The sequence below is a fragment of the Trichosurus vulpecula genome, chromosome 3 (genome assembly GCF_011100635.1).
Source record: "Trichosurus vulpecula isolate mTriVul1 chromosome 3, mTriVul1.pri, whole genome shotgun sequence".
NCBI classification, from domain to species: domain Eukaryota; kingdom Metazoa; phylum Chordata; class Mammalia; order Diprotodontia; family Phalangeridae; genus Trichosurus; species Trichosurus vulpecula.
Window position 1 is genome coordinate 260,200,871 of NC_050575.1, and position 24,137 is coordinate 260,225,007.

The window sequence follows — 24,137 nt, forward strand, 5'->3', positions numbered from 1 at the left end:
GCAGTAGCATTGTTCAGCGACATTTTTAGGTCGAGATGTGGGACTTTAAAGGGAAACTTCTGAAGGCAGTGAAAAATGAGATCTTGGGCAAACCTTTTCTCTGTAGTTTTCTTTAAAGAAATGTGATGTAATCCTGTGGCATTCTGTTCTACTTGGGAATGTAGCTGAGGCCAATTTCTAATGGCTTGCCTTTCTTCCAAGTTTAATTATGAGTGGTTTCTATCTGTGGTGAAATGGCGTGTTTTCAAACAAATGTTGTGCCAATACTTTTACAGTTTAATATGAGAAAAATAAACTCCTTTAGGGTCGAACTTGGGGATCATTTTTTTTTTTGCCATGACTGATAGTTTTGTTTTGTTTTGTTTGTGACAGAGAGCTATGGAAGGCCAGAAAACCGCATCAGACCATTGCTCAGAAGAGAGCAGCAACTTTCTGGACCTGTCCCCAACCTATGACATAGCACAGCAGCTACAACGGAAGCCCAGGCATGAGGCCAGTAGTGAGACTTCTAGTTCTGTGGACATTCCTGCTTCTTTTCCACTGGATTCAGGTAAGAAGCAGACATTTTAAAAAACCCAAACAAACCAGAATACAAAGCATTTGGGTACATGGTGGTTTTTCTTCTCCAAACATCAATAGCTTGCCTTAGAAATTTATCTGTTTAAACAAAGTTGAAGGGACAAATTTCAAAGGCAAGTCTCTACTTAGAATTGGAGATACCATTGGACCAGTCAATCAGGTGCCCTAAAGATGTCTCAGAGCAGAGATGCAGCCTTTAGATAAAAATACTGATCCTCAATAACAGTGTGATACCTTCTGAAATCTATCTAGGAGATTTTAAATGTTGAGAACACTTGAGTCAACAAATAGGGAGTGGAGTTTTTTCAAACCTTAGGAAGAAATAACTAAGCTGCTTCTCTGATTTATATAATGCAGATTTTTAAAAAAAAATACTCTAATGTCCTCCTTGGAAAATAACTCCTTTGAATTTAAGTAGTACCTTTGCTTAATAGAGTTAAGCCTCTTATTAAAATTTAAGATACCGTCATTTATACATTAATAGGAATAGGAAAGACTGACACTTTGTCCTTAGGGACAAACAAAGTTTGAATTCATTCATCCCCTACCCCTGTTATCCTAGCTTGCACTGTGTCCTTTATCGCCTAATTTGCTTCCTGCTTCCCCTCACCTCCCAGATGTGTTCGATTTCCTTATGCTTCTCAGTGTGAAAAACTATTCATTGGGGTGTGTGTGTGTGTGTGTGTGTGTGTGTGTGTGTGTGTGTGTGTGAATGGGGAGGTCTTCTTCTTACCATTGAATATCATACTATGTAAGTGCTGTTCCTTTGTCTTGAAATCAACTTCTCTAATTTTTCCCCCTAAATCTTCTCCTATCTAGATCCTATCTATTCTTCGCGACCCAACTCCAAAGCACATGTCTTCAAGGTATTATCAATCAGTCCCCTCGTTTGAATGTCACCTTGCTTAGAATTCTTGTAGCATTTATAATATTGTGGTTACGGCTCATGTGATACTAATTATGTGTAGTATTATTGTATACCTGTCTTATATCTCCCCTGCTAGGTCAATTTTAAGTGCTTAGAGAATAGGAACTGGGTTATTGCAGAGATCTTTGCATAGGCAATCAAAATATATTTTGAATGTACTCAAGCATTGTGATAATTTGTCACTGAATGTATATTAGGATTTTAAAAATAATTAATGAGAAGGAACGCATGCTAATATGCATGATTCTTTGTGACTCCCTTTGGATTTTCTTGACAAAGATACTGAAGTGGTTTGCCCTTCTCTAGCCCATTTTATAGAGGAGGACACTAAGGCAAATAGGGTTAAGTGACTTGCCCAGGATCATACTATATTAAATATAAATGTCCAAGGCTGGATTTGAACTCATGAAGATGAGTCTTCCTGACTCTAGGCCCAGCACGCTGTCCACTGCACCACTTAGTTGCCCCTATAGCTATGCTATACTTTCTTACTAAAACAAAATTTTTATATGACAAAGAAGGAATGCCCTATATAGGCCACTGTTGAATCAGATATAATTCCCAGGAAAAATGTTTTGGATTTTTTTTCTTTGCCTCCATTATATTTTTATTCCAGTGTTTACTAAGGCCTGGATCATACATTTCATGCTGAGATGACCTGAAAAATCACTTAGTCGAACTTTTAAAAAATTTTATATATGAGGAAACTGGTGATGAGAGAAGTTAAGTGAGGTGTTGAAGTCCCAGAAGTAGCAAGGGGAAGCTCTGGGATTTGAGTCCAGGTCTTCTGACTCTAAATCCTAAGCTCTCTATGGCATCCTGCTTTTTTTCCTCCTCTAGAGGTGGTCTTTATTTACGGAACACTTTGCCAGGGGAACACAAGCTGTGGAAGGACGTACAAGCTAGAAAGCATGGGTCTGGTAATAGACTTTCCCCCTTGGCTGAACACTAGCCTCCCATGAAAAAATCATCAGGTTGGCCATGAGCTGATGGATTTTTCTGATCCTAACCTTTCAGGAAGTTTGTCCATTAAAGTCATACTTCTTTTTTTTTTTAAACTAAGCAGGAAATGGACACAATCTAGAATGGGTTTTGCTGAACTGTTGCATTTTTTCAAAGGAAATTTTACCTCTGATGGGAAAAAAATTACTGGAAATGCCTTTGATATATCCTTAAAGGGTTATTTATTTTTATTCCAAACATCATTCTTTTGGGGCACAGGAAGTACCTGTTGCTACAGAAAGAAAATATTTTACATTATGTAATTGATTTTAAAAGGATTATCACTTCCAGTCTAGCCCTTACCAGGAAGCAGGTTTTCAGGTAATTGTTTTAAACAAAGGGCAGCACTAATTCATAAACTGCCCAATTTATCCCCACTATAATCTGCCCATATTTTCAAATTTATAAAATTGTCCTTTGTTCTTAGATCTTTAATCTTAGATTACTTAGTTGATCCAAATTGTTTTGCTTGTTTATTTTAACTTCCATAATCTTTTCCCACATCTTAGTTACAATATTTCATATTTTATAAGCACTTCCACTTGTCTTCAATAGGTAATCCCCATTTTTTCTCTAAACAGAGTCCAGGTATCTGAGGAGCCTTTTGTAAATATTAAATTCTCCTGCTGTTTCAGTACTGATGCTGTAAGAGCCCTGGATTAAATGTGACCCCAGAGCCAGTTTAGCATGTTCTTTCTGTTTTTCATTTGGAAGGGGGCTTATAAGGAACATAGAAGCATTCAAGATCTTAGCATTTTAGGAAGTTACTTACAGTGATGAGAGGCACATGACATAGTGGAGAGAGAGTTGGACTTGGAGCCAGGGAGACCTGAGTTCAAGTTCTCCTCTGACACAAACGGACTGTAGGATAAGTCTTACTGTAGGTAAGTCATTTAACCTCTTGGTGCTTTAGGCAATTGTTAAAATTGAGAAGGTGCTGACTTGCATTTATAGAGGAAATTATCTATCCCTAGCCTTTGTAATAGAGATTTGAAAACTGATTGACACCCTGGAATTTGTAATGTAGAAGAACAAAGATCCCTCCTCAGCCTTGAAAGTGATTTGGGTCTGTTGAAATCTTTTCTTCTGGAAGGTGGACTTGAGTCTCTCCCCAGTGTTCTTAAAAAGACACAAACAGCGTGCAGCAGAGCAGGGGCTCTTTGAGAACAACTGCTGTCTAACCATGCTGCTTCTATCTTATATGTATAGATTTGATGTTTTTTCTTTTTCTTTCTTTTTTTGGGGGGGCTGGGGGGTACCTGAGTATAAGACCTGCATAACTTGGCAGGAGGTTTGGGCAGCAGATAGATTAGACCAGAGACAGACTGACAGTGGTTGGTTGCAGCAGGGCACATGACAAAGAGAGTGTGCAGTGGCAACCCTACATTTTTCATAGGCTGCTGCTGAAATCCTTTGGTGGGCCTCAGGCTGCTTTACATCCCCATTGAATTTAATCTTATTAGATGTAGTCCAATGTTCTTGCCCTGGGGGTCAGCAAAACTAAGGCTTATATTTGGCCTGTAGCCTGTTTTTCTACGGCCTACAAGTCAAGAATGGTTTTTACATGTTAAATAATGTTTTAGTGTATTTAAAACTATAAAAATTGTTTTTAGCTGGGAGTAAGAGAGAGTGGAGAGGACCTTACAAAAACAGATAGTGGGCTGGATTTAGCCTTTAGGTTGTAGTTTACCAACCCCTGCTCTAGGCTGTCAGGTTACTTTTTGATTTTAATTCTTTCATCTACTATGTTATCTATTCTTCCTAGCTTTGAGTCCTCTGCAGATCTGATGAGCATGCCATCTATGTCATTTATAAAAATGTTAAAACGCATGGTGCCAGGGGTACTCCACTGGAAATTGTGTGTTAAATTGATATTTTTGAGTTTGATCACCCATCCAGTTCTGTTTAATCTTGCTGTCTTACTGTTTAATCCATATTTCTCCATCTTTTCCACAAGAACAGTATGAGATACTTCACAGAACCGTGCCCAGCATGTAATAGGTGCTTAATAAATGCCTATTGACTATTGACTCCTTCATCAAAAAATTTGCTAAAATCTACAGCATTTTCCTCAACTGCTAATTTAGTAATCTTGTCAAAAAAGGAAATAAAGTTAGTCTAGTATGATCCGTTCTTTTTTTTTTCTTAAATTTCAGTAAGCCTTTATTTTAAAACAGGTCACAACACTGTTAGAAACATACTTACGTTGTCTAGGAATAAACAATACTCGTTGGGAAGCCAGGAGCATTTTAATTATATTTTACATTTATTCAGTCTGAATAAATGGGTACTTCCCCTGAACAGAGTACAGGACAGTATAAGGACTCAGATGGACGCCAGTCCTTTTATTGACCCCCACTTCTAATCTCCTGCCAGGCTCTTCATTGGTCAGATGCAACCCCCTGACTGCCTATGTCATGCCCTCCTCAAATGGCTCATTTAAGCCTGCACACAAGCCTCTAACCTTTCACTGACCAGATGCCCGGTCTCTGCTAGATCAGAGCTCTGATTAGAACTAGTTCTAATCAGTCACCTGACTTACATTCTGCTAAAACTGGGGGAGGGGGAGAGGAATACTTTCAATTCTGTGGAAACAAAACTGCTCCCCCCCTTTCTTACAACACTAAGCTCAATCCCATTCTGCCATTGTATGAGCTACAGGGGCAATCTTTGACAGCTAAGTGTAACAACAATATTGCTAGCAGCTGCTGTGGAGGAGAAAGACCCAACAGGACCAACAACACCAGCACACAGGAGGGCTGCCAGCACAGATTCTTTAATCTGCTTTTTAAAGGAAAGCAACTTTAAAGGGTTAACAATCTTACCTTAATTAAACATATATATATATGTATATATATATATATACATACATATATATATATATATATATATATATATATATATATATACCATTCACTTAGTTCAGGGGGAAAAGCCATCACCCTGAACTTCAGAGAGAATACAAACAGAAATTACAAATAGAGACAATATAAACACATCAGTCTTTCTGTCTAACCAAATCACAGTACACAGTTGCCGGAGAAATACCAACATCTGGGTTTTCAAAGTGGTGGTGGGGGCGGGGGGGGGGGGGGGGGGGGGGGGGGCACTGCTTCAAAGGCTTACCCAGAGTCTTAATGAGTGTGCCCCTAAAGGCAAAAAACTCTAACCTCTGAGTTTATATATACTTCTTCAGGGTCAAAAGGCATCACAACCATGGGACTCAAAACCATGTGATGCTTCTTTAGGTGTCAGAACCATGGGACTCAAACCTATATGAACTAGGCTTTCTTGTTTCTTAAGCAGGTCAAAGACTCTTGTTTCAATCAAAGAAACAAAAGACAACGAAAAGTCCACTTTGCTTGCCATTACATTTGAAAGGCAGGACTCATCAAAGGTACTTGATTACCTTAGCATTCTAAAAGAGAAAACAAAAAAGTCCTTCTCTGATTGCCATTACACTAAGGGGCAATCTTTAGGAGCATATATGAAAAGTGAATAAAAATCCATATAAAACAAATATTCATATAGTTTCCATAGGAACACAGATGAGTGTGATCCCATCTCTGTTTTCCATATTGTTGCATTTGTGCCAATCCTATTCTTGATATTGAATTCTTTTTTAAAAAATTTATTTAGTATTTTATTTTTCCCCAGTTACATGTAAAAACAATTTTTAACATTCATTTTTAAAACTTTAAGGTCCAAATTCTCTCCCTTCTTCCCTCCCCTCCCTAGCCTATTTGAAATAAGTTGTACATGTGTAGTCATGTAAGACATTTCCATATTAGTCATGTTGTGAAAGAAAACATAGACCCGCCCAAAAAAACCTTAAGAAAAATAAAGTAAAAAAAGTATGCTTAATCTATATTCAGTCACCATCAGTTCTTTCTTTGCGGATGGATAGCATTTTTCATCAGAAGTCCTTCAGAGTTGTCTTAGATCGTTGTATTGCTGAGAATAGTTAAGTCATTCACAGCTGATCATCTTATAATAATATTGCTGTTGCTTTGTGCATAGTACATTTCACTTAATATCAGCTCACTTCCAGGTTTATGCCAATCCTATTCTTAAAATATACTTTGAAAACTCTAGCAGGAACTAAGGTAGTGGTCCCCCAAAATGTTCTAAGTCAAGCTAAACTTACAATTAATAGCTACTAAGAACATCTATACATTAATGCTAGCTGAAGTACGAGTTGTTGAGTGATGTTCCATTCCACTTTGTCAGGCACAGGAAAGTGGCAAAGTGTTGATGTCCTGGTCCTCTACTTCTGTCAGAAAACCTTGGTTCTTGATTTGTTGCAGGCATTGCCATGCTGGCCCAGACATCACATAATAGATGGTGGGTCTCTGAAATCCATTGGAAATAGAAGCAGCAGCAACAGTATAATCGCCCATGTTTTCCAACAGCATCCAATCTCCCACATGCCTTTCTGGTAAATCACAGCATTCAACAATTCAATCAAGGCCATTACATATTGGTCCCCATATGCTAGAAGAGTCATACTTCTCATCTGGTTTGGGTCCTTTTTGTAGAATAGATTTAACATGTGCATAATCAAACAGGATGCGATTAAATGATCTGTATACTCTGTCATTCACATAGTACATAAAGATTTGGTCATTTGCCTCATCTTCATCATCAGAATCTGTCTGTGCTATAATACAATTTTTTTTGGCATTGATGTTAACTGCAAGAGTGAAAACTGATGCAACATAGTATCTCCCTGGTTCAGCTATGATTTTCACTCTACAGTCGAAGGTTTCTGGATCAGTACAACTACTTTCCACGTGGAAACTGATTCCAATAACATCAGTGTTCAGTTATTTTGCCCACTCAAGGAGTAGCCTATAGTTTTGAGAGTGGCCCCAAATTTAACACTTAGACATGAACAGCTTTGGGGTCATCAGTGGTGATCCTCAAAACCAGCTTTTTCTTTGGATGAGGCCTGAGCGACTTTCAGTAACTCATACTTCACTCTCTAAAGTCATCATGTGTACTCAATTGTTGGCATTGTATTTCATGTGTGGCACTTGTTTGCATGGATTTGCATAGATTATTCTATCTAGAGGCACTGCAAAATTCTGTACTAATTGTATATCCATCTTGCCAGCACAATCAAATCCTGCTCCTATAGCAGCAGCTGTCTTCACTACAGCTTTGCTTTCATTACATTTAATAGCATAAAAAGGAGTTATTGGAGGAAGAGCTTTGTACCAGGTCAGTGTTTCTTTAGGATGTCACTAAGGTCAGCAACATAGAAGGCATCTTTATCATCACCAGAAGATGGTCCAGAATATCCTTAGCAATGTAACCTTCATCAAGGAAAGTGAGGTTAACTTCATCATTGTTAAAGCTGCTGGTGGTGTCTTGGTGTTCCTCTAAAGTACCACAAAATGGAAAACTAAGAGATGGAATTTAAAGACAAGCTATTTCCAGCTTTGTTAAATGGAAGGCTACAGTTGTGCTTTCACTGAAGTCATTGTACTGGAAGTGTTCTTAAAGAGCAAGGACAGAGTAGGAAGACCCCATGCAGATGCTCAAGATGGATGGAATTCAACGGTTAAAATAAACGGCAAACACCTCTCCTGTTCAGCTGCCTCATACCTAGCTGGAGTTGCTGTGCGGAGCCACCAGCCTGAGATGGCACAAGAGCTGGTGGGGTCTGACCATAATCTTTTCTTGATAAAGTTATTTTGACTCTTCATAATCAGTGGTTTCCTTTCTAGATGTTTGACAACCATCTTTTTAATGATTTTTTCTATGATTTTCCCAGGAGTCAAAATTGAACTCACTGTCTTATAGTTTATATTCTGTTCTCTTCCATTTAAAAAAAGAAATTGGAGCATTTGCCCTTCTTGCACCTGCCCTGTCTTTTACAGGCTCACAAATATCACTGACCCAGGCTTATAAGTTATATTGGCCAATTCTTTCAGGAACTGAGGATGTAGCTCACCTAGGCTAAGTGACTTGAATTTAAAGAGCAGTTTAGTGCTCTCTCACTATTTCCTTACTTGTTTTTGCTATTAATTCCCTATTAGTTTGGTCATTTCCAGTGCAAAAATTATCCCAATTATTTTGGTTATTCAGAGTATTTGCTTCTCATGGTGGGACTGGAATAGCCATGCACAGTGCAATCACTGCAAGAGCTACCACAGGGCACTGCTCTAAGCTTGAACTATCAGCTTAGACCTCCCTCGAGAAATCCCATACATTCAGGAAACAAACTAGCTTGAGTTCACTATGTAGTTCACAACCTCCCACTACCTTGGCCTTATCCTATCTTGTTTCATTTTATCTAGAATTAAAATTGCAAAAGTTATAATGTAACATTTCACATATTCATCAAAAGTGGCTCCTTTCCCCATTCCCATTAGGGTTGTTATCCCTTTCCCAACTTCATGTGACCCAGAGGAATATAAACTTTCATCATAGATTAGAGTATCTTTATTAAGTGAACTCAGAAATATTCCTTCCACTACAATGGCTAAAGATTCAAGTACTGATTACATCCTGTCCTTTGAAGTATTGTTATTTAAAGAAGTAGAGAAGCATTAAACTGCCGTTTATTTTAAACTTACAGTTACAGTTGCCTTTACATAGGAAAGAAAATGCTAAATACAGCTCTCTTCCACACCTGAATCATCAAAATACTTATACTACATAATACTTCCTGCATACAATAGATAGAGACCGTTCTTCACTGTTAAGCGGCTCAGTTAAAGATCTGAAATCTTCACTTCCTCTGGTAACTTTTTAGGGAAATACTTTCTAGTGCCCTACTTTTAAAGTCATTAAAAAGGGAGGAATTATCTCACCAATAGTCATGATTGATCTTAGTGCCTTGGTGAGCCGCTCACCAAAGCATTCAAGCTAGGAAGCTCTCTCAGTCTCAAACTGAGACCTGGGAAAGACCTTAGTTTAAAAAGGACAAGGTCACCCACAGCATCCTGGGCCATTGGCAGTTGTCTTGACTTTTGTCTTGCCCCTGGATTTCATGATTCTGGAGGAGAGGGAGGCTGACTGGTTACTTTGCAGAGCTTTGCCTTATTTAACTCTAATTTATGTGCAAGTCAGGAATTAGCCTCATGATGTCATTGGTCCTATTCAAGAATGAAAGATGAATAACAACAACAATTTTTGGTTACTTATTTTGGGACTTGGGGGCTAGATGCTAGACTTTAGACTTTAAAATTTTTAAATTTTATTTCTCAAAAAGCTGGGGCAATTTACTTTTGTCCTATGCAGTTTTCATCTATGATTTTTTAATATGGCTCAGGAAAAACTGACTTTAAAAAACCCATTGTATTTCAGATAGAGCTACTTGAGTAGTCTTTAACCCAAATCACTCTGGTTTTCATTGAATACCCAATAATAGCAGCTTGAGCCTCAGAGCTCATTGTTAAGGTTTTGATGGCTTAGAATGAGAGTAAATAGCAATTCTTTTCTATTTTGGCTAGAAATTCTGAGGGCCTTCCCCTCCTTGAATATTTTTGTGATGGCGATGGGGTGCTTGTGCTTGGACCCTAATTCTAACAATACATTTCTCTTTGGCCTCTGCTTGGGTGCCTGTGCCTGGACCCCATTTCCAGAATCACATTTCAGTTCTAAAGTCACATCTCTCCCTGACTTCAAAACATTGGCCCTAGCAGTTCCTCTCCAGTTCAGGGGCAAGCATGCCTTGGCAGAACACTTATCTCTCCTCCTAATACAGCGGCCAGCTTCACCTATAGAATTTATTCATTTGGACTCTCTGTCTATTGCTAATTGGCTGTGCACTGGGACATAACAATATTTACTACTTACTGACCTTACTGATATGTATCCTAGACATAGTCAAATGTATACTCCCTTATATTCATCTTGTCTAACAAGACATTTGATGGAAGCCATCTGGATATTTGCAGTCAACCATGACTGCTAGTTGACTTAGTGATGTTTCACAGTCAAAATCACACCTCCAGGTCACCCCCCCTCCTTGGGCTATTTTCCAGTGAACTCTAAGTAAGATACCTGCCCAGTAGATACAAAAAGTGCATGTTTCTTTAAGAACTGACCACCCCTAAACCACTCCCTAATCCCACCCCAAAACACCTAATTGACATGATTCACCCCCAAATCTGATATAAACTTTCCTGTGCCCCCATAAGGTTGCAGATTCTCTAAGAACTCTTTTCTGCTGTAAAGCATACTAAATCTTTGCCACCTTGACTTAAAGAATGTTTGAGATCGTGGATTCATTCTAGATGGCCCCGACTCTCTCCAGTACTTGGGTCTTTGAGGGGTACTCTGTCTCACTGACCCCATCTGGGAACTCCAGTCTTAGGGTTCCTGTACCTTGTCTCCCTCAACCCTCAACAATGGTAAATTGGGCCATCTTTTGTCTCAATTTTTATCTAGCCCTTAGTCATTGAATGGGCATATTGTCTCTCCCTTTAGAGTGTAAGCTCCTTGAGAACTAGGTTTGTCTTTTGCCTTTTTTTTATCCCCAGTACTTAGCATGGTACCTAGCATATATAAGTGTTTAAATATTGATTGATAGAAATTTCAGGCAGTGGTCTGCTTGGTCTGTATTATTTGGAGTCTTGTTGCTATATTCCACCTGGTATTACATGCTATATTCTTCCAGGATCAGAGGGGCAGCTCAGTCTGAGGAGCTTCAAACTTAGGGTTCAATCTGCTTAATCATTGTCTTCCTAGATTTTCTAGGCTTTGGATTCCAGTTTGGGTTTAGGCAATAGTACAGTGGACTTGCCCTCCAGTAGTGCTCCAGTAGACAGTTACTGCCATCAGCCTCTGTTACCTTTGCAAGTTCAGAGCAGCAGAGCTGCCTGGCTACAATAGTTCCTGCCCTAGTAACTTGCTTCAGGGCAGAGTTTCTTATCTTGGGGTGGAAGAAGGATCTACTATGGTTTTCTCTTTAAATTTCCCCATCACTCCTTGGTCTGGAGCTCTTCTTAGATCTTTGTTGGAGTGATTGTGGGGAGAGCTTCCACCCTGCTTCTTCCTGCTCTGGCGTATTTATTGGTCTCCCTCCCTGGGCTTTCAACTGACTTCTGGTTCTATTGGTCTCGAAAGCACTCAGGCTTGCTCAGTTCTCAGCAACTCATGGATTTCACCCCTCTAGTGACATTCTTTTAACCACTCACAGAAAGAAGGCTTTTGTTTGCCTTTGAAACCACACTTTTTTCTTGATCTTTTGCTTCTTTTCTTCTACCAGAAATCAGAGGAGCTAGAAATAGCTACTTGTGCCCTAATGTGACTGAGATCTTAACAAGCCTCCATGCCTCTTTTTGTTTTGTTGTTTTACCAGTAAAGAGGTATTTTTCCTTTACTTAAAAAATCCCCATAATCCTTTTCCAGCAAAACTGTTATTGATTATATCTGCATGGAGTCCCCTTTAGCTAATAGCCTATTGATAGTAGCAATATTTAAGTTAGTAGCTTAGAATTATTAAGAAATTTTCTTCTGAAGGGCTTTCTTAATAGATAAAATGTTCCTTAAAAAGTGGAACATTTTATAAAGCAAATTTAAATTCATTTCATTACAATATATTTTTTAGTCATTCACTTATTTCCTGAAAAGTATATGAAAAGAAAGGGGAAAAGAATGTTACACATAGAATAAGTGAAACAGCAAAAAAAAATACCAGTAGAGCAGCAGCAGTTTAGTGATACTCTTTGAGGAAAAAAGGACTAAAAGAACACTATGTTTTGAAGTATGTCATAAACAACTTTAGGAATCTCTTTAATACAGCTACATGTCTTTGAACATTACTATACAATCAAATCTCCAAGCACAAAGTTGTATATGTATCTGATTTCTACTGCCCTCTAGTGATTTCATTTAAATAATCTCTAATATTTTCTTATTAAAAAGAAACAAATTGCAGGTGTTATTTTGATGTAATAATGCATAATATTATATAATAATAATGTTTCTTGAACAGAGTAAAAATTCAAAGATTGTCATAGCTAATTTTACTCAATCAGTGGAATTTGCCAAATTTAACATGTGATGAAGTAATAGCAAGCTATAGTTGTTCCATGTGCTTTCCACATTTTTCAGCCTATTTTTAAAATAGCCTCAATAGGTTAATTGTGGGACTGGATGCAAATAACAGGACTGATATTTGATATATGCCTTTTTACATTTGCAAGAATGTGCCTTATTTGGAGAGATGTAAGCATGAGGTTAGAGACATGTACCCTGCCTTTTGGCAGATAGTATTATTTCTTTCTTCAAAGTGCTTTTTTCAGATTTGTCTTTTCCTCTTCATTCCTTTTCTGTTCTACACTGTAAGCTGAGTTAGAGCAAGACTAGGTCTTATATTTCCTATATCACCTAGCACAGAGTTCAACAACCTAGTAAATGCTCAATCAATGTGTATTGAGTGGTGAGGGTTTTTTTTTCCTTCTGTTTGTAGGATTAGCACTAACAGTGAATCTTCAGGTAACCATTTTGATGGCCATATGCTGATCCATAGTCTGAATAAAAGTGTCGACAGGCAATCTTCCTAAACTTATATGTGGGAAGCATTCTTGCCATAGCCTCTGCTGGTTCTGTGTATAATTTTCAGTAAATTAAACTTGTATAATTTCCCTACTTGTAGATGATGATTATACGTGCCAAGAAAAGCTGTTTGTAAAGTGCCAACACTAGCTCATTTAAACACATTTTTATTAAGTATCTTCTATGGCCTCAGCACTAGGAATATAATGTGAAAAAATTTAACTGTGATTGAGAAGTTTACCCTCTGGTTGGGGGGATGAACATGGACAGAGATTAGTAACTACAGAGTATACACAATAGAATGCAAAGTGATTTCAAGAGAGACTGGGGAGGGATCTCATGTCAAGAGGCAGTATCTGGGCTGTGCTTTGAAGAAAGTTAGGGATTATAAGAGTTACAGGTGGTAGAGAATAGCTGGGTGACTAGTTAGCTGTGTGACCCTGGGCAACTCCCTAACTTCAGCTTGCCTCAGTTCCCTCAACTATAAAATGGGGATAATAACAGCACTTTTTTCTTGGAGTGGGGGAAGGCAGGGAAATTGGAGTTAAGTGACTTGCCCAAGGTCACACAGCTAGCAAGTGTGTCAAGTGTCTAAGGCCAGGTTTGCACTCAGGTCCTCCTGACTCCAGGACCGGTACTCTACACACTGCGCCACCTAGCTACCCCTATAACAGCACTTTCTTCACAGGGTTTTTGTGAGGATCAAATGAGATAATATTTGTAAAGCATTTAGTACAGTGCCTGCCTGGCACATAGTAAATGCAATATAAAGAATATGTATTCCCTTTCCTTCTTCCCAATGAAATAAGAACAGAAATGTAACTGAAAGCTAGATTATGGAGAGCTTAAAACATCATGCTGAGAACTGTATTTTTTCTAGATTAATTTATTTTATTCAGATAGTTTTAATGTGATAGTAAGGTTCAGGAAAGAAATTTGAACCGGAAAACATATACACACACACACCATACACAGTCACACCCTCACACGATTACCCTGAAAAATAGCTGTATTCAACATACAATACAGATAGATAGATTTCAGAGTCTTTTCTTGAAGGTGATGATTGAACCCATGGAGCATAAAAGATCACCAAGGGAGAAGCTAATACAGAGAGAACAGGGCCCACGACAGTTCCTTGGGGGATGCATATGTTGTGGGGGACAGTAGAGGGTAATGATGCCATAGAGAAGAGAGAAAAGAAGCAGACAGGTAGGAGGGGAACCAAAAGAGTCATGGCTAGAAATAGCATCCAATTGATGCCTTGTTTGAAGGTGTATTGAGTAATTTTATAGTGGATGATCCTGTTTAATCCCAGAAAGTTTTAAATAGGATTATTCTGTTAAAAGTTAATGAAGCTGAGTTTTTTTTATGTTGCTGTATAACATGTTTGAGTTGAGTGTAACTAGTTATTAAATATATGTAAAATGTTTTGCAAACCTTAAAGTGCTATATAAATGTCAGCTATTACTCTTTTGGAGTATCTCCTAAGTACCAATTACCACATAAGTCTCCATGGGGAAAGAGATGTAAGACATGGTCCCTGCCCTCGAAGAGTTTATTTTCTAGTGAGATGGTACACCAGTGGATAGAGCGCTAGACCTAGAGTCAGGAAGACCTCAGCCATGTAATAAGTGACTGGGCAAGTAACTTAACCTCAATTTGCTTGTAGTTTCCTCATCTGTATAATAATAGTACCTATCTCCAAGTGTCATGAGGATAGATGAAATAATATTTTTAAAGTACTTTGCAAACTTTAGAGTACTATGTAAATGTTAGCTATTATTATTATCTAGTTTTAATATTATCTAGGTTGTGTTATCTATGGGAAAAAAGGAAGCAATACAAAGCATATGAGAGCACACAACAGAGGAAATTCATTAACATAGTGAATATATAGTGTATCAGGAAAGACTAAGCGGTATTGAATTTTTCATGACAGAGGTCTTTGTGAAAGACTGTCTGTCAAGTCCATTCAGTTCTGTGTTACATGAAAATAAATCACTAAGGAGTAGTAGTCTACCATGACCAAGGCAGAAAAGCAATAATGTAAAATTCAATAATATCTCAGAAGGAAATTTTTCTTAACTATATCTGTTACTAGGCCCTAGTGTTTCTATGCTAGGAACATCTCTGAAAATAATATTCCATTTAAAATTACATGCTTTTTAAAAAAAAGTTAGCGATAGGGTTTTAATGGTTAGCAAGAGAGTTTAGGGAAATATTTACCAGCAGTCAGTAGTTTGGTTTGTGAGTTGAGGTAGTCCTGTTGGAATTTTTATTTTTTACACATATAAGCACTTCACAGCTCTCCCCTGCTTCATCCTGCTTCCAGTGGTTGTCAGTCCCCTAAATTTTTATCAGAGTACTTACTATGAAGATGAGATAAAAAGTTAATTTGCCAAGTCAAAGTCATTGTCATGATTTCTTACTTCACAGAGCAGGTTGGTTGAAGGTGTTTTTCTTCACTTCTTGGTGCTCAATTAGTCTGGAGCAGCAACTAATCTTTCATAGCCCTTTGAAGAAGGTAGCAAAGTGAAATTTGATTCAGAAAATTGCAAGCACAAAGTAAGGAATCTCCGCATTGTAGTAAATAACATAATTGTTGGGGCAGAGCCAAGATGGCGGCTAGAAAGCAGGGACTTGCTTAAGCTCTCCCCCAAATCCCTCCAAACACCTGTAAAAAATGGCTCTGAACAAATTCTAGAGCTGCAGAACCCACGAAATAGCAAAGGGAAGCAGGTCTCCAGCCCAGGATGGCCTGGATGGTCACTGGGAAGGGTCTATTGCACGGTGCTGGGAGCAGAGCACAGCCCAATGTGGGCCATGCCAGGACAGACCAGACAGGGAGTCAACTGGAGCAAGCCTTAGGGCCATGAATCATTGAGCTGTGGCAGTTACTCCAGACTTCTCAACCCACAAACACCAAAGACCACGGAGCAGGTTAGTGGGTAAACTGCTAGATCAGGTTAGAGAGCGGTCCGGCAACCATCCCTGGGGGTGGCGGAGGTGGTGTGGTGGTAGAGCTCCCGCGTCAGCTGCTTCTAGAGTCCCTGGCTCACACAGTGGGAGGAATCAAGTGGTGGACCAGAGCGGGAGTGCAGGGCTTGCTTTGCCCTGCTTGGATCTGGGTTGCAATCCTGGTTGGCAGTTCTTGGGGGAGGAGGAGTGCTGCTGTGGCAGAGCTTGTGGTGACAGTGAAGTAGAAGTAGCTCTGAAAACAGCAGTGCCAGCCCCTAAAGCTTGGGACAAAGCACTCTCTACTCTACAAGCAGTCATTCCCTGACAAAAAGCTCAAAGGTGAAGTACTTGGCTGGGAACATGGCCAGGCAGCAAAAAAGGACACAGACTCAGACTCTGACTCTAAAATCTTTTTTTGGTGACAAAAAAGATCAAAACATAGAGCCAGAAGAGGTCAACAAAGTCAAAGAGACTACATCAGAAGGCTCCAAGAAAAATATGAATTGGTCTGAGGCCATGGAAGAGCTCAGAAAGGATTTGGAAAAGCAAGTAAGAGAAGTAGAGGAAAAATTGGGAAGAGAAATGAGAGAGATGCAAGAAAACTATGAAAAACAAGTCAATGACTTGCTAAAGGAGACCCAAAAAAATACTGAAGAAAATAACACCTTAAAAAATAGACTAACCCAAATGGCAAAAGAGCTCCAGAAAAGCCAATGGGGAGAAGAATGACTTAAAAGGCAGAATTAGCCAAATGGAAAAGGAGGTCCAAAAGACCACTGAAAAAAATACTACGTTAAAAATTAGATTGGAGCAAGTGGAAGCTAGTGACTTTATGAGAAATCAAGATATTATGAAACAGAACAGTATCTACAGTATTGCTGTTACTTTGTACCCATTACATTGCATTTTGTATCAACCCATGTAAGTCTTTCTAGGCTTTCTGAAAGCATCTTGCTCATTATTTCTTATAGTACAATAGTATTCCATCACAATTACATACCACATTCCCCATTCTAGTTTTAATATTATCTAGTTCGTGTTATCTATGGGAAAAAAGGAAGCAATACAAAGCATATGAGAGCACACAACAGAGGAAATTCATTAACATAGTGAATATATAGTGTGTCAGGAAAGACTAAGCCGTATTGAATTTTCCATGACAAAGGTCTTTGTGAAAGACTGTCTATCAAGTCCATTCAGTTCTGTGTTATAGACATTCCCTAATTGATGTGCATCCCCTCAATTTCCAATTCTTTACCCCCAGAAAAGAGCTGCTATAAATATTTTTGCACATATATGTCCTTTTCTTTTTTTTAATCTCTTTTGGGATACAGAATAGTAGTGGTATTATTCCATCAAAGAGTATATATGGTTTTATATCCCTTTGGGCAAAGTTCCAGATTGCTCTATAGAATGGTTAATCAAATCACAACTCTGATAACAGTACATCAATGTCTCATTTTTCCCATATCCCCTCCGACATTTGTCATCTACCTTTTCTGTCCTATTATCCCATCTAATAGGTATGAGGTAGTACCTCAGAATTGTTTTAACTTGCATTTCTTTAATCAATAGTGTTAGAATATTTTTTCATATGGCTATAGATAGGTGTAATTACTTCATCTGAAAACTGATTATATCTTTTGATCATTTGTCAATTGGGGAATGGCTCTAATTTTTATAAATTTGACACAATTCTCTATATGTTAGAGAAATAAGACCTTTATCAGAGAAACTTACTTCAACTTTTTTTTTCACGGTTACTATTGCTAACTATATTTCTCTCCTTCCTGTTTCCCCTGTCCCCATTTATTCTGTTCTCTCTCTTTTTTCACCCTGTCCCTCCTCAAAAGTGTTTTGCTTCTGATTACCCCTTCCCCCATTCTGCCCTACCTTTTGTCATACACCCCCCTTCTCTCAGCTCCTTCCCCTTCTCTTTTCCTGTAAGGTAAGATAGGTTTCTATATCCTATTGCCTATGTATCTTATTTTCCAGTGACATGTAAAAACAATTGTTAATATTGGTTTTTAAAACTTTGAGTTCCAAATTATTACCCTTGCTCTCTCCCTCCCCTCCCTCATTGAGAAGCCAAGCAATTCGATATAGGTTATAGATATGTAGTCATGCAAAACACTTCCATGATAGTCATATTGTTTCCTTTCTCCCTGTCCCTCTTCAAAAGTGTTTGCTTCTGATTATCCCCTCCCCCCAATCTGCCCTCCCTTCTATTTTCCCTCATTCTCTTATCCCCTTCCCCCCTCCTTTCTTGTAGGGTAAGATAGATTTTCACACCCAATTGAATGTGTATATTATTCCCTCCTTAAGCCAGTTCTGATAAGAGTAAGGTTCACTCCTTCCCTCTCACCTCCCCCCTCTTCTCCTCCACTTAAAGCTTTTTCTTGCCTCTCTTATGTGAGATAATTTACCCCATTCTACCTCTCTCCTTTTCCTTCTCCCAGTACATTCCTCTATCACCCCTTAATTTTATTTTTTAGATATCATCCATTCATATTCAACTCACCCTGTGGCCTCTGTCTACATGTATTCCCTCCAACTGCCCTAATACTGGGAAAAGTCTCATGAGTTACAAGTATCATCTTTCCATGTAGGAATATAAACAGTTCAACTTTAACAAGTCCCTTATGATTTCTCTTTTCCTCTTTGCCTTTTCATGCTTCTCTTGAGTCTTGCATTTGAAAGTAAATTTTCTATTTAGTTCTGGTCTTTTCTCAAGAATGCATAAAATTCCTCTGTGTCATTAAATATCATTCTTTCCCCTCATGGATTACAATAAGTTTTGCTGGGTAAGTGATTCTTCATCGTAATCATAGCTCCTTTGACCGGAATATCATATTCCAAGCCCTCTGATCCCTTAATGTAGAAACTGCTAAATCTTGTGTTATCCTGATTATGGTTCTACAATATTTGAATTGTTTCTTTCTGGCTGCTTGCAGTATTTTCCCCTTGACCTGGGGACTCTGGACTCTGGCTACAATATTCCTGGGAATTTTCATTTTGGGATCTCTTTTAGAAGGTGATCAGTGAATTCCTTCCATTTCTATTTTGCCCTCTGGTTCTAGAATATCAGGGCAGTTTTCCTTGCTAATTTCTTGTAAGATGATGTCTGGGCTCTTTTTTTTATCATGGCCTTCAGGTAGTCCAATAATTTTTAAATTATCTCTCCTAGGTCTCCTAGGTCACTTGTTTTTCCAATGAGATACTTCACATTGTCTTCTATTTTTTCATTCTTTTGGTTTTGTTTTATAATTTCTTGATTTCTCATAGAGTCATTAGCTTCCATTTGTTCCATTCTAATTTTTAAGGAATTATTTTCTTCTGTGAACTTTTAGACCTCCTTTTCCATTTGGCCAATTCTGCTTTTTAAGGCATTCTTCTCCTCATTGGCTTTTTGGACTTCTTTTGCATTTGGTCTAGTCTTTTTTTAAGTATTATTTTCTTCAATAATTTTTGGGGGGTCTCCTTTACCAAGCTGTTAACTCATTTTGCATGATTTTCTTCTATCACTTTCATTTCTCTTCCCAATTTTTCCTCTATTTCTCTTACTTGATTTTCACAATCCTTTTTGAGCTCTTCAATGGCCTGAGACCAATTCATGTTTTTCTTGGAGGCTTTGACTTTGTTGTCTTCTTCTGAGTGTGTGTTTTGATCTTCCTGGTTACCAAAGTAAGTTTCTATAGTCTGAGATTTTTTCTGCTGTTGGATCATTTTCCCAGATAATTATTTGACTATTTAACTCTTTGTTAAGGTAAGTCTCCACTTCCAGTGTGAATGCCATACTATCCCAAGCTTCAGGGGTTTTACGCAGCTGTTTTCAGAGGGAGTGGTAGGGACCTGTAAGTTTTCAGTTCTTCCAAGGTGGTATGATCTAAGGAGAAGTGTTTACTCCTCCCCTGGCCTGTGAGTGACCACAAGCACTCTTTTCTGCCCTGGTACGGTGAGGAGGGTTCCCTCTGATGAGGTTTGGGTTTGAGGGGTGCTCGAGACCCCAAAGTACCCACACACTGGGTCCTGCTGAAAGAATTTGACTCAATCCTTGTCAGCCAAGGCAAAAGACAGAGTTTATTAAGGATTCGCCATAATGGGTTGTCTTGAGAAATCCCACCCTTTGTGACTCTTGTTTTCACAAGTGGGGCCAGATTCAGTCTGAGCTAGATTGAATCTGAGCACCTTCATGGAGGCAAGATGAGACTTATATACACAAAGATTGTAGGAGGGATCTAGGGTAGTCCTGGGGTGATGGGAGGAGGCTTTTAGGGAGGGTATTGAGGAGGAGTCTAAGGAGAAGCTTGATGGGACTGGGATGAGGTCAGATTCCAGGAACCAAAAGAATGGGATTAAGGGTGGGAAGTAGCTGGACAATAAAGGGCTAGGCTAGATGGAGATTTGGGCCTAGATAATGAAAGGCTTATGGACTCCCATGAGGCTAGATTTAGTGGGAGGATTCAAGGAGAATTCAAGGGGGTTCCCAGAGACCATACTCCAGATTTAAGGGGGTTCCCGGAGACTAAACCCCACCACCTCTCCATTGCTGCCACAAGCTCTGCTATGCCAGTGCTCCTTCTTGCCCTAGGACTGCGACCCAGATCCAAGAATGGGCAGAGCAATGGAGTCCTGCCTCCGTGCCAGTAAAGAGACCCCTGTAATCTCCTTCTGACCCATTATTTGATTCCCTTACCACCTGTGGGCTGAGAGCTCTGGAAACAGCCATTACCGCTGCTGCTGCCACCACCACCAGCACTGCTGCTGCCACCATCACCACTGCTGCTGCTGACTCAGTCAAACCCAAAGCCTGTTTCTAGTTTGCTGGGCCTGGGGTTGTGCTGAGGCCAGGGCTGGACTTCGATCCTCCCTCACCCAGGTCCATCAGCCCTTTCCTACTGACCTTCTAAGTTGTCTTTGGCATTTGTGGGTTGAGAAGTCTGGAAACTACCATAGCTGCCAATGATTCAGTCCCCTGAGGCCTAGAAACCATAATTTCGTTGAAGATAATGAGACAACATACCAAAATGTGTGAGATAAAGCTGGAGCAGTGATTAGGGGAAATTTTGTATTTCTAAATTATTTCATCAATAAAAGATAAAAAGCAGATCAAAAAATCTGACCTGAAGCTAAGAAAAACTAAAAAACCAACATATTAAAAACTCCCAATGAAACACCAAAATACAAATCTCAAAAATCAAAGGAGAGAGGAACAACAGGTTTTCCTTCATAAGAATCCCTAGCCTCTCCTGGCTGGTGAGCATCTTCCTTAATTGAAGGGTGTCCCCATTAAGGAGAGTCTTCTTCTCCTTTAGGGAGATGTCCCTTCTCCCTTGGGGGGCTGCCCCCTCTGGGTGCCCCGAGCCTCACCACAACCAATTAAGCATACAATATACAAAAGCAGATGAGCAAAGTAATCTAGTGTTTGATAAACCCAGTGATTCCAACTAGTGTGACAGGTACTCACTATTCAACAAATAGATTAGAAAAACTGGATAATTTGGAAGAAACTAGATATAGACCAACACCTCACACCATATACAAAGATAAGCTCAAAATGGGTACATGATTTAGATGAAAAGGGCTATGTTATAAGCAGGTTTGTGGAACATGGAAATTACCTGTCAGATCAATGAATAGAGGAAGAGTAAATGACCAAACAAGAAAGAGAAAAGTTCACAGGAGGTAAAATGGATAATTTTGATTATATAAAATTACAAGTTTTTGCACAAACAAAATGAGTGCAGCTAAAATGGGAAGAAAAGCAGAAAACTGGCAGGGGGTGGGGGTGGGGAGCAATCTATGCAGCAAGTTTCCCTAATAAAGGTGTTGCTTCTAAAACGTATAGAGAACTGAGTCAAATTTCTAAGATTAAAAGCCATTCCCCAATAAGTGGTCAAAGAATAAGAATAGGCAGTTTTCAGAGGAAGAAATTCAAGCTATTAATAGCCATATGGAAAAAATGCTCTAAATCACTAATAATTAGAGAAATCTTTGTTAAAATAATGTTGAGGTACCACCTCCTATCCATTAGATTGGGTAAGATGACAAAGAAGGAAAATGGCAAATGATGGAAGGGCTATGGGAAAATAGGCACACGAATTCACTGTTGGTAGAGCTGTGAATTAATCCAATCATTCTATTTCTTTTTCTTTTTTAATTAGCTAATTTTTGGAAGCAATCAGATTTGTGACTTGCCCAGGGTCAGACCTGAACTCAGGTCTTCCTAATTCCAGGGCCAGTGCTTTATCCACAATACCACGTAGCTACCCCTGGTCCAACCATTCTGGAAAACAATTTGAAATAATGCCCAAAAAGCTATTGGACTGTGCATACCCTTTGATTTAGCAGTACCACTAAGTACTGGGTCTTTTCCCCAAAGAGATCAAAGAAAGAGGAAGAGGGTCCATATGTACAAAAATGTTTATAGAAGCCTTTTTAAAAAAAAAATAGCAGAGAATTGGAAACTGAACCCGTTCGTTGTTGTCCTTCGTTTTCAAAGAGAACCAAAATGATATCACTATGCTAGAGTCAAATTACAGTGTGTCCAACTGTGGCTGATCAGACCAATACAAGCTCGGAATGTTCGACTACAGGTCAGGCATAAATAGTCCCTGTGAACATTTGGGGTGGATTTTCTAAATTTGCACATTTTGTGTTTCTTTTGAGCTACTTCAATTTTGCATTGCTCATAGAGTGCAGCTCCTTCTTTTATGAGTGCACAGCATGCTGGGCCAGTGCCTCCCATGTCATGCAATCGCTTCTTCTGACCACCATGTGAGCATTTGCCCTGTGGAGTTCTCCATAAAATGGTCTTTTTGGCACATTTTGTATTCAAACAATATGGCTAGTCCTTTGAGAATTGCGCTCTCTGAAGCAGAGTTTGAATGCTTGGCAATTTAGTTCCAGAAAGGACCTCAGTGTCTGGTACCTCCTAAAACAATTCGAATAGAAATTCAAACGGAAGCAAATTAATTGGAGAATGAATGAACAAGTTATGATATATGAATGTGATGAAATATTATTATGCGTAAGAAGTGATGAAGGGCATGGTTTCTGAAAACCTGGGAGAACTTGCATGAATTAATGCAAAGTCAAATGAGCAGAACCAGGAAAACAATTTACTCTTCCCCTATTCATTTTTGTTGAATAGTGAGTACTTGTCACACTAGTTGGAATCACTGGGTTTATCAAACACTAGATTACTTTGCTCATTTGCTTATATTACTCTGATCTACACAATAACCAATCACAATGCCAAACGATTCATGATGAAACATACTCTCTTCCTCAAGATAAAATGCTAATGGACTCAGAGTATAAATTGAAGGATATTTTCTTCTCTTTATCTTTCTTTATTTTTTGACATTGCTAATACAGGAATTCGTTTTGCATGATTACAGACATTGGTACTGGGTTTAAAGAAATGAAGGAGATTCAGAACTGAGAATAAAATTGATTAAAAAAAACCCTAGTGTGAAGCGAGTATCAAGGAAAAGAAGGTGATTGACAGTAAGGTTTCAGAAATACGAAGAAGGGTGAAGATTGAGGAAGGACTACTAAATTTTGCAATTAGGAAAATGTAAACAACTTGAGAGAGAGAGAGACAGAGAGAGAGAGAGAGAGAGAGAGAGAGAGAGAGAGAGAGAGAGAGAGAGAGACATTTTGGTTGGATGATAAGGTCAGAAGCCAGATTATAGAGAGTTTATAAGAGAATGAAGAGAGAGGAAAAGGAGTAGAGTTACCTATAATAGATGGTCTTTTCAAGGAGTTTAACCGCAAAAGACAGGAGAGATGAAATGGCAGTGAGGCTAGATAATCAGATGAGGGTATTGTGAAGATGGGGGAGACATTGGGCATATTTGTAGGCAATAGGGAAGTAGTAGGAGGAAAGGAGTTTGAATACGAGGGAGAGTGGAGATGATAGAGGGGGCAATATGCTGGAGAAAGTATGGAATTGAATCACTTGTGTGATTCAAGGAGGGCCTTGGCAAGGAGAAGGGCCTCCTCATACTCTGAGATGGGTGAAGGAGGAGGTAGTGACCACAGACAGAGGGGGAAGAGGGGAGAGGAGGAAGTTCTCTGTGAATGACCTCAGTTTTTTTTTTTCCAGTGAAATATGAGGTATGATTCTCAGCTGAGAGACTAGGGG

The 24,137-nt window shown here is 39.0% G+C and overlaps 1 protein-coding gene and 1 pseudogene across 1 annotated transcript in view; one reads left to right on the forward strand and one right to left on the reverse strand.

The window, feature by feature from the left end:
* Positions 1–24,137, forward strand: part of SHLD1 (shieldin complex subunit 1) — a 127,180-nt gene that overhangs the window by 11,229 nt on the left and 91,814 nt on the right. Inside the window, exon 2 of the mRNA XM_036749957.1 lies at positions 373–550. Within this exon, the coding sequence (XP_036605852.1) occupies positions 373–550 (178 nt within the window). The remainder of the gene's footprint in view (positions 1–372; positions 551–24,137) is intronic.
* The window catches only part of LOC118841258, a 103,824-nt pseudogene continuing 86,365 nt past the window's right edge, over positions 6,679–24,137 (reverse strand).